This window comes from Mustelus asterias, chromosome 2 (assembly GCF_964213995.1).
Source record: "Mustelus asterias chromosome 2, sMusAst1.hap1.1, whole genome shotgun sequence".
Classification (NCBI taxonomy): domain Eukaryota; kingdom Metazoa; phylum Chordata; class Chondrichthyes; order Carcharhiniformes; family Triakidae; genus Mustelus; species Mustelus asterias.
The window spans coordinates 944115-956471 of NC_135802.1; the positions used below are offsets into that span (position 1 = coordinate 944115).

Sequence of the window (12357 nt, forward strand, 5' to 3'; positions counted from 1 at the left end):
GATCTCATGGGATAAAGGGGGAGGTGGCTAGATGGGTGGAGAACTGGCTTGGTCACAGAAGACAGAGGGTGGTAGTGGAAGGGTCTTTTTCCGGCTGGAGGCCTGTGACCAGTGGTGTTCCGCAGGGCTCTGTATTGGGACCTCTGCTGTTTGTGATTTATATAAATGATCTGGAAGAAGGTGTAACTGGGGTGATCAGTAAGTTTGCGGACGACACAAAATTGGCAGGACTTGCAGATAGTGAGGAGCATTGTCAGAAGCTACAGAAGGATATAGACAGGCTCGAAATTTGGGCAAAGAAATGGCAGATGGAGTTCAATCCTGATAAATGCGAAGTGATGCATTTTGGTTGAAATAATGTAGGGAGGAGCTATACGGTAAATGGCAGAACCATAAAGGGTGTAGATACGCAGAGGGACCTGGGTGTGCAAGTCCACAGATCCTTGAAAGTGACGTCACAGGTGGAGAAGGCGGTGAAGAAGGCATATGGCATGCTTGCCTTTATAGGACGGGGCATAGAGTCTAAAAGTTGGGGTCTGATGTTGCAGATGTATAGAACGTTGGTTCGGCCGCATCTGGAATACTGCGTCCAGTTCTGGTCGCCACACTACCAGAAGGACGTGGAGGCTTTGGAGAGAGTACAGAGGAGGTTTACCAGGATGTTACCTGGTATGGAGGGGCTTAGTTATGAGGAGAGATTGGGTAAACTGGGGTTGTTCTCCCTGGAAAGACGGAGGATGAGGGGAGACTTAATAGAGGTGTATAAAATTATGAAAGGCATAGATAGGGTGAACGGTGGGAAGCTTTTCCCCAGGTCGGTGGTGACGTTCACGAGGGGTCATAGGTTCAAGGTGAAGGGGGGGAGGTTTAACACAGATATCAGACGGACATATTTTACACAGAGGGTGGTGGGGGCCTGGAATGCGCTGCCAGGCAAGGTGGTGGAGGCGGACACACTGGTAACGTTTAAGACTTATCTAGACAGCCATATGAACGGAGTGGGAATGGAGGGATACAAAAGAACAAAGAACAAAGAACAGTACAGCACAGGAAACAGGCCCTTCGGCCCTCCAAGCCTGTGCCGCTCCTTGGTCCAACTAGACCAATCGTTTGTATCCCTCCATTCCCAGGCTGCTCATGTGACTATCCAGGTAAGTCTTAAACAATGTCAGCGTGCCTGCCTCCACCACCCTACTTGGCAGCGCATTCCAGGCCCCCACCACCCTCTGTGTAAAAAACATCCCTCTGATATCTGAGTTATACTTCGCCCCTCTCAGCTTGAGCCCGTGACCCCTCGTGATCGTCACCTCCGACCTGGGAAAAAGCTTCCCACTGTTCACCCTATCTATACCCTTCATAATCTTGTACACCTCTATTAGATCTCCCCTCATTCTCCGTCTTTCCAAGGAGCACAACCCCAGTCTACCCAATCTCTCCTCATAGCTAAGACCCTCCATACCAGGCAACACCCTGGTAAACCTTCTCTGCACTCTCTCTAACGCCTCCACGTCCTTCTGGTAGTGCGGCGACCAGAACTGGACGCAGTACTCCAAATGTGGCCTAACCAGCGTTCTATACAGCTGCATCATCAGATTCCAGCTTTTATACTCTATACCCCATCCTATAAAGGCAAGCATACCATATGCCTTCTTCACCACCTTCTCCACCTGTGTTGCCACCTTCAAGGATTTGTGGACTTGCACACCTAGGTCCCTCTGTGTTTCTATACTCCTGATGACTCTGCCATTTATTGTATAACTCCTCCCTACATTATTTCTTCCAAAATGCATCACTTCACATTTATCCGGATTAAACTCCATCTGCCACCTCTCCCCCCAATTTCCCAGCCTATCTATATCCTGCTGTATTGCCCGACAATGCTCTTCGCTATCCGCAAGTCCAGCCATCTTCGTGTCATCCGCAAACTTGCTGATTACACCAGTTACACCTTCTTCCAAATCATTTATATATATCACAAATAGCAGAGGTCCCAGTACAGAGCCCTGCGGAACACCACTGGTCACAGACCTCCAGCCGAAAAAAGACCCTTCGACCACTACCCGCTGTCTCCTATGGCCGCCAGTTCTCCACCCATCTAGCCACTTCTCCTTGTATCCCATGAGCCTTAACCTTCTTAACCAACCTGCCATGTGGGACTTTGTCAAATGCCTTACTGAAATCCATATAGACGACATCCACGGCCCTTCCTTCATCAACCGTTTTTGTCACTTCCTCCAAAAAACTCCAGAATGGTCTAGTTTGGACCAGGGAGCGGCGCGGGCTTGGAGGGCCGAAGGGCCTGTTCCTGTGCTGTATTGTTCTTTGAAGGTAAGGGAGGTGGTGTAGCTCTAATATTTAAGGATGATATCAGGGTGGTAGTGAGAGATGATATAGGTTCTATGGAGAAAAAGTTGATTCCATTTGGGTGGAAATTAGAAATAGGAGAAAATGTCACTGATAGGCGTAGTCTACAGGCCACCAAATAATAACATCATAGTGGGGCGAGAAATAAACAAAGAAATAACTGATGTGTGTAAAACTGGTACAGCAATTATCATGGGGGATTTTAATCTACATAGCAATTGGTCAAACCAGGTCGGTCAAGGCAGCCTTGAGGAGGAGTTCATAGAATGTATTCGCGATAGCTTCCTTGAACAGTATGTAATGGAACCGACAAGGGAGCAAGCTATCCTAGATCTGGTCCTGTGTAATGAGACGGGAATAATTAATGATCTTACAGTTAGGGATCCTCTCGGAAGAAGCGATCACAGTATGGTTGAATTTAAAATACAGATGGAGGGTGAGAAGGTAAAATCCAATCCCAGTGTCTTGTGCTTAAACAAAGGAGACTATAATGGGATGAGGGAGGAGTTGGCTCAGGTAGACTGGGAGCAAAAACTTTATGGTGGGACAATTGAGGAACAGGGGAGGACTTTTCAAAGCGATCTTTCACAGTGCTCAGCAAAAGTATATACCAGTGATAAGGAAGGACTGTAGAAAAAGAGATAATCAGCCATGGATATCTAAGGAAATAAAGGAGGGTATCAAACTGAAAGAAAATGCATACAAAGTGGCAAAGATTAGTGGGAACCGAGAGGATTGGGAAATCTTTAAAGGTCGGCAGAAAGCCATGAAAAAAGCTATAAAGCTAAGATGGATTATGAGAGTAAACTAGCTCAGAATATAAAAACAGATCGCAAAAGTTTCTACAAATATATAAAACGAAAAAGAGTGGCAAAAGTAAACATTGGTCCTTTAGAGGATGAGAAGGGCTAATGTAATAACTGGAAATGAGAGAATGGCTGAGGCATTGAACAGGTATTTTGTGTCGGTCTTCACAGTGGAAGACACAAATAACATGCCAAAAATTGATGACAGGAAGGCTATGGCAGGTGGGAACCTAGAAACTATCATTATCACGAAAGAGGTCGTGTTGGGCAAGTTAATGGGGCTAAAGGTAGACAGGTCTCCTGGTCCTGATGGAATGTATCCCAGGGTACTAAAAGAGATGATGTGGAGATGCCGGTGTTGGACTGGGGTACACACAGTAAGAGTTTTAACAACACCAGGTTAAAGTCCAACAGGTTTATTTGGTAGCAAATGCCATTAGCTGCTACTTCATCAGGTGGAGTGGAAATCTGCTCTCAAACAGGGCACAGAGACACAAAATCAAGTTACAGAATACTGATTAGAATGCAAATCTCTACAGCCAACCAGGTCTTAAAGAGGGAGCATTAAGCACAGGTTAACGAGATGTGTATTGTCTCCAGATAGGACAGCCAGTGAGATTCTGCAAGTCCAGGAGGCAAGCTGTTGGGGTTACCGACAGTGTGACATAAACCCAACATCCTGGTTTAGGCCGTCCTCATGTGTGCGGAAACATAGAAACATAGAAAACTACAGCACAAAACAGACCCTTCGGCCCCACATGTTGTGCCGAACATATCCCTACCTTTTAGGGCTACCTATAACCCTCCATCCTATTAAGTCCCATGTACTCATCCAGGAGTCTCTTAAAAGACCCTATTGAGTTCGCCTCCACCACCACTGACGGCAGCCGATTCCACTCGCCCACCACCCTCTGTGTGAAAAACGTACCCCTAACATCTCCCCTGTACCTACCCCCCAGCACCTTAAACCTGTGTCCTCTCATAGCAGCCATTTCCACCCTGGGAAAAAGCCTCTGAGAGTCCACCCAATCTATGCCTCTCAACATCTTATATACCTCTATTAGGTCTCCTCTCATCCTACGTCTCTCCAAGGAGAAAAGACCGAGCTCCCTCAGCCTATCCTCATAAGGCATGCCACTCAATCCAGGCAACATCCTTGTAAATCTCCTCTGCACCCTTTCAATCTTTTCCACATCCTTCCTGTAATGAGGCGACCAGAACTGAGCACAGTACTCCAAGTGGGGTCTGACGAGGGTCTTATATAGCTGCATCATTATCCCCAGACTCCTAAACTCAATCCCTCGATTGATAAAGGCCAGCACACCATACGCCTTCTTAACCACTTCCTCCACCTGTGGGGCCGATTTTAGAGTCCTATGGACCCGGACCCCAAGGTCCTTCTGATCCTCTACCGTACTAAGAGTCTTTCCCTTTATATTGTACTCCTTCATCCCATTCAACCTGCCAAAATGGACCACTACGCATTTATCTGGGTTGAAGTCCATCTGCCACTTCTCCGCCCAGTCTTGCATCCTATCTATGTCCCTCTGTAACTTCTGACATCCCTCCAGACTATCCACAACCCCACCAACCTTCGTGTCATCGGCAAACTTACCAACCCATCCCTCCACTTCCTCATCCAGGTCATTTATGAAAATGACAAACAGCAAGGGTCCCAGAACAGATCCCTGGGGCACACCACTGGTGACCGACCTCCATTTAGAAAAAGACCCGTCTATACCCACTCTCTGCCTCCTTTGGGCAAGCCAGTTCTGGGTCCACAGGGCAGCAGCCCCTTGGATCCCATGCCCTCTCACTTTTTCTAGAAGCCTTGCATGGGGGACCTTATCGAACGCCTTGCTAAAATCCATATAAACCACATCTACCACTTTCCCTTTGTCAATGTGTTTAGTCACATTTTCGAAGAACTCCACCAGGCTCGTAAGGCACGATCTGCCTTTGACAAAGCCATGCTGAGTATTCTTGAGCATACTAAACCTCTCTAAATGCTCATAAATCTTGTCCCTCAGGATCTTCTCCATCTGCTTACCAACCACTGAGGTTAGACTCACCGGTCGGTAATTTCCTGGGCTATCCCTATTCCCCTTCTTGAAAATAGGAACCATATCCGCAATCCTCCAATCCTCCGGCACCTCTCCTGTCTCAATCGACGACGCAAAGATCATCGCCAGAGGCTCTGCAATCTCTTCCCTCGCCTCCCACAGTAACCTGGGGTACATCCCATCCGGACCCGGCGACTTATCTATCTTGATGCCATTCAAAGATTCCAGCACAGCCTCTTTGTTGGCTTTCAGTTTCTGCTCAGCGACTCTGTGCTGCCGTGTGTCATGAAGGCCGCCTTGGAGAACGCTTACCCGAAGATCAAAGACTCGAAGACCCAAAGATGGCAGATTTCCACTCCATCTGACGAAGGAGCAGCGCTCCGAAAGCTAATGGCATTTGCTACCAAATAAACCTGTTGGACTTTAACCTGGTGTTATCATAGAAATCATAGAAACCCTACAGTACAGAAAGAGGCCATTCGGCCCATCGAGTCTGCACCAACCACAATCCCACCCAGGCCCTACCCCCATGTCCCTTCATATTTTACCCGCTAATCCCTCTAATCCACGCATCTCAGGACTCTAAGGGGCAATCAACCTAACCCGCACATCTTTGGACTGTGGGAGGAAACCGGAGCACCCGGAGGAAACCCACGCAGACACGAGGAGAATGTGCAAACTCCACACAGACAGTGACCCAAGCCGGGAATCGAACCCAGGAACCCAGGTTTTTAAAACTCTTACTGTGTTTACCCCAGTCCAACAGGCATCTCCACGTCATGACTTCTATGAGATAGCCAGTTACTTATCCAATCGGCCAAATTTCCCTCGATCCCACACCTCCTTACTTTCTTCATGAGCCGACCATGGGGGTCCTTATCAAACGCCTTACTAAAATCCATGTATATGACATCAACTGCCCTACCTTCATCAACACACTTAGTTACCTCCTCAAAAAATTCAATCAAATTTGTGAGGCAAGACTTACCCTTCATGAATCCGCGCTGACTATCCCGGATTAAGCTGCATCTTTCTAAATGGTCGTAAATCCTATCCCTCAGGACCTTTTCCATTAACTTACCGACCACTGAAGTAAGACTGTAGAACCACTGAACATTACAGCACAGAAACATGCCTTTTGGCCCTTTTTGCCTGTGCCGAACCATTTTTGTGCCTCGTCCCACTGACCTGCACCTGGACCATATCCCTCCACACCCCTCTCATCCATGAACCCGTCCAAGTTTTTCTTAAATGTTAAAAGTGAGCCCGCATTCACCACTTCATCTGGCAGCTCATTCCAAACTCCCACCACTCTCTGCGTGAAGAAGCCCCCCCTAATATTCCCTGTAAACATTTCCCCCCTCACCCTTAACCCATGCCCTCTGGTTTTTTTCTCCCCTAGCCTCAGTGGAAAAAGCCTGCTTGCATTCACTCTATCCATACCCATCAAAATCTTATACACCTCTATCAAATCTCCCCTCATTCTTCTACGCTCCAGGGAATAAAGTCCTAACCTATTCAACCTTTCTCTGTAACTCAGTTTCTCAAGTCCCGGCAACATCCTTGTGAACCTTCTCTGCACTCTTTCAACCTTATTAATATCCTTCCTGTAATTAGGTGACCAAAACTGGACACAATACTCTAAATTCGGCCTCACCAATGTCTTATACAAGCTCACCATAACATTCCAACTCCTATCCTCAATACTTTGATTTATAAAGACCAATGTACCAAAAGCACTCTTTACGACCCTACCTACCTGTGACTAAACGGCCTATAATTACTAGGGTCATTCCTATTTCCTTTCTTGAACAGAGGAACAACATTCGCCACTCTCCAGTCCTCTGGCACTATCCCTGTGGACAGTGAGGATCCAAAGATCAAAGCCAAAGGCTCTGCAATCTCATCCCTTGCCTCTCAAAGAATCCTCGGATACATCTCATCTGGCCCAGGGGACTTATCGACCTTCAGGTTTTTCAAAATTGCTAATACATCTTCCCTCAGAACATCTGCCTCCTCCAGTCTATCAGCCTGTATCACACTCTCATCCTCAAAAACATGGCCCCTCTCCTTGGTGAACACTGAAGAAAAGTATTCATTCATCACCTCGCCTATCTCTTCTGACTCCATACACAAGTTCCCACGACTGTCCTTGACCGGCCCTAACCTCACCCTGGTCATTCTTTTATTTCTCACATAAGAGTAAAAAGCCTTGGGGTTTCCCTTGATCCGACCCACCAAGGACTTATCATGCCCCCTCCTCGCTCTCCTAAGCTCTTTTTGCAGCTCATTCCTTGGTAACTTGTAAATGAAGCACAAATTGGGTTTTATGAATCATGGGGCCACATTAGACAAGAGAAACTACACTGATGTCACAGCCTGCCTCACATCCGAATGTGGGGAGAACAAAGCCTCACATCTTCAACCTATTTTAAAATATTCCTGGAGGCTTGACTTAAACCAAACCTTTCGAATTCGCTCCGGAGAACTCGCTCCCTCTCCAAAATCGAGACGTGCAGCTTCCCCCATTCTTTCTCCACATCAATAGGGTGGTAGCCAGCAGGAACCTTCAAGTGACCATCCTGTACAGCACCCTATAACACACAGATAGAGTTCCAATCACTGACACTGAGTTACACGCACTGACACACAGTTACAGACACTGACACACACACAGTTACAGACACTGACACACACACAGTTACAGACACTGACACACACACAGTTACAGTCACTGACACAGTTACAGACACTGACACACGCACAGTTACAGTCACTGACACACACACACAGTTACAGTCACTGACACACACGCAGTTACAGTCACTGACACACACACAGTTACAGACACTGACACACACACAGTTACAGTCACTGACACACACACAGTTACAGACACTGACACACACACAGTTACAGTCACTGACACACAGTTACAGACACTGACACACACACAGTTACAGACACTGACACACACACAGTTACAGTCACTGACACACAGTTACAGACACTGACACACGCACAGTTACAGTCACTGACACACACACACGGTTACAGTCACTGACACACACACAGTTACAGACACTGACACACACACAGTTACAGTCACTGACACACAGTTACAGACACTGACACACGCACAGTTACAGACACTGACACACACACAGTTACAGACACTGACACACACACAGTTACAGTCACTGACACACAGTTACAGACACTGACACACGCACAGTTACAGACACTGACACACACACAGTTACAGACACTGACACACACACAGTTACAGTCACTGACACACAGTTACAGACACTGACACACGCACAGTTACAGTCACTGACACACACACACAGTTACAGTCACTGACACACACGCACAGTTACAGTCACTGACACACACACACAGTTACAGTCACTGACACACACGCACAGTTACAGTCACTGACACACACACAGTTACAGTCACTGACACACACACAGTTACAGACACTGACACACATACAGTTACAGTCACTGACACACACACAGTTACAGACACTGACACACACACAGTTACGGTCACTGACACACACACAGTTACAGACACTGACACACACACAGTTACAGACACTGACACACACACACAGTTATGGTCACTGACACACACAGTTACAGACACTGACACACACACAGTTACAGACACTGACACACACACAGTTACAGACACTGACACACACACAGTTACAGACACTGACACACATACAGTTACAGTCACTGACACACACACAGTTACAGACACTGACACACACACAGTTACGGTCACTGACACACACACAGTTACAGACACTGACACACACACAGTTACAGACACTGACACACACACAGTTACAGTCACTGACACACACACAGTTACAGTCACTGACACACACACAGTTACAGACACTGACACACACACAGTTACAGACACTGACACACACACAGTTACAGTCACTGACACACACACAGTTACAGACACTGACACACACACACAGTTACGGTCACTGACACACACAGTTACAGACACTGACACACACACAGTTACAGTCACTGACACACACACAGTTACGGTCACTGACACACACACAGTTACAGTCACTGACACACATACAGTTACAGTCACTGACACACACACAGTTACAGACACTGACACACACACAGTTACAGTCACTGACACACACAGAGTTACAGTCACTGACACACACACAGTTACAGACACTGACACACATACAGTTACAGTCACTGACACACACACAGTTACAGACACTGACACACACACAGTTACGGTCACTGACACACACACAGTTACAGACACTGACACACACACAGTTACAGACACTGACACACACACACAGTTATGGTCACTGACACACACAGTTACAGACACTGACACACACACAGTTACAGACACTGACACACACACAGTTACAGACACTGACACACACACAGTTACAGACACTGACACACACACAGTTACAGTCACTGACACACACACAGTTACAGACACTGACACACATACAGTTACAGTCACTGACACACACACAGTTACAGACACTGACACACACACAGTTACGGTCACTGACACACACACAGTTACAGACACTGACACACACACAGTTAGACACTGACACACACACAGTTACAGTCACTGACACACACACAGTTACAGACACTGACACACACACACAGTTACGGTCACTGACACACACAGTTACAGACACTGACACACACACAGTTACAGTCACTGACACACACACAGTTACGGTCACTGACACACACACAGTTACAGTCACTGACACACATACAGTTACAGTCACTGACACACACACAGTTACAGACACTGACACACACACAGTTACAGACACTGACACACACACAGTTATGGTCACTGACACACACAGTTACAGACACTGACACACACACACAGTTACAGACACTGACACACACACAGTTACAGTCACTGACACACACACACAGTTACAGTCACTGACCCACACACAGTTACAGACACTGACACACACACAGTTACAGACACTGACACACACACAGTTACAGACACTGACACACACACAGTTACAGACACTGACACACACACACAGTTATGGTCACTGACACACACAGTTACAGACACTGACACACACACAGTTACAGACACTGACACACACACAGTTACAGTCACTGACACACACACAGTTACAGACACTGACACACACACAGTTACGGTCACTGACACACACACAGTTACAGACACTGACACACACACACTTACAGACACTGACACACACACAGTTACAGACACTGACACACACACAGTTACAGACACTGACACACACACAGTTACAGTAACTGACACACACACACAGTTACAGACACTGACACACACACACAGTTACAGTCACGGACACACACACACAGTTACAGTCACGGACACACACACACAGTTACAGACACTGACACACACACACAGTTATGGTCACTGACACACAGTTACAGACACTGACACACACACAGTTACAGACACTGACACACACACAGTTACAGTCACTGACACACACACACAGTTACAGTCACTGACACACACACACAGTTACAGACACTGACACACACACACAGTTGTGGTCACTGACACACACAGTTACAGACACTGACACACACACAGTTACAGACACTGACACACACACAGTTACAGACACTGCCAGACGAACAGTTACAGTCACTGACACACACACACTGTTACAGTCACTGACACACACACACAGTTACAGTCACTGACACACACACACAGTTACGGACACTGACACACACACAGTTACAGACACTGACACACACACACAGTTATGGTCACTGACACACACAGTTACAGACACTGACACACACACAGTTACAGACACTGACACACACACAGTTACAGACACTGACACACACACACAGTTATGGTCACTGACACACACTTACAGACACTGACACACACACAGTTACAGACACTGACACACACAGTTACAGTCACTGACACACACACAGTTACAGACACTGACACACACACAGTTACGGTCACTGACACACACACAGTTACAGACACTGACACACACACAGTTACAGTCACTGACACACACACAGTTACGGTCACTGACTCACAAACACAGTTATGGTCACTGACACACACAGTTACAGACACTGACACACACACAGTTACAGACACCGACACACACACAGTTACAGTCACTGACACACACACACACAGTTACGGACACTGACACACACACACAGGTACAGGCACTGCCAGACGAACAGTTACAGTCACTGACACACACACAATTACAGTCACTGACACACACACAGTTACAGTCACTGACACACACAGTTACAGTCACTGACACACACACAGTTACAGTCACTGACACACATACAGTTACAGTCACTGACACACACACAGTTACAGACACTGACACACACACAGTTACAGACACTGACACACACACAGTTACAGTCACTGACACACACACAGTTACAGTCACTGACACACACACAGTTACAGACACTGACACACACACAGTTACAGACACTGACACACACACAGTTACAGTCACTGACACACACACAGTTACAGACACTGACACACACACAGTTACAGACACTGACACACACACACAGTTATGGTCACTGACACACACAGTTACAGACACTGACACACACACACAGTTACAGACACTGACACACACACAGTTACAGTCACTGACACACACACACACAGTTACAGTCACTGACACACACACACAGTTACAGTCACTGACACACACACAGTTACAGACACACACACAGTTTCAGACACTGACACACACACAGTTACAGACACTGACACACACACAGTTACAGACACTGACACACACACACAGTTATGGTCACTGACACACACAGTTACAGTAACTGACACACACACAGTTACAGTAACTGACACACACACACACAGTTACAGACACTGACACACACACACAGTTACAGTCACGGACACACACACACAGTTACAGACACTGACACACACACAGTTATGGTCACTGACACACACAGTTACAGACACTGACACACACACAGTTACAGTCACTGACACACATA

At 46.8% G+C, this 12357-nt stretch overlaps 1 protein-coding gene across 16 annotated transcripts in view; it reads right to left on the bottom strand.

The window, feature by feature from the left end:
• Positions 1–12357, bottom strand: part of LOC144504463 (plectin-like) — a 745079-nt gene that overhangs the window by 122683 nt on the left and 610039 nt on the right. For all 16 annotated transcript variants that reach the window (XM_078229777.1, XM_078229768.1, XM_078229848.1 and 13 more), the window contains one exon: positions 7700–7827. In XM_078229777.1, coding sequence (XP_078085903.1) covers positions 7700–7827 — 128 coding nt within the window. The remainder of the gene's footprint in view (positions 1–7699; positions 7828–12357) is intronic.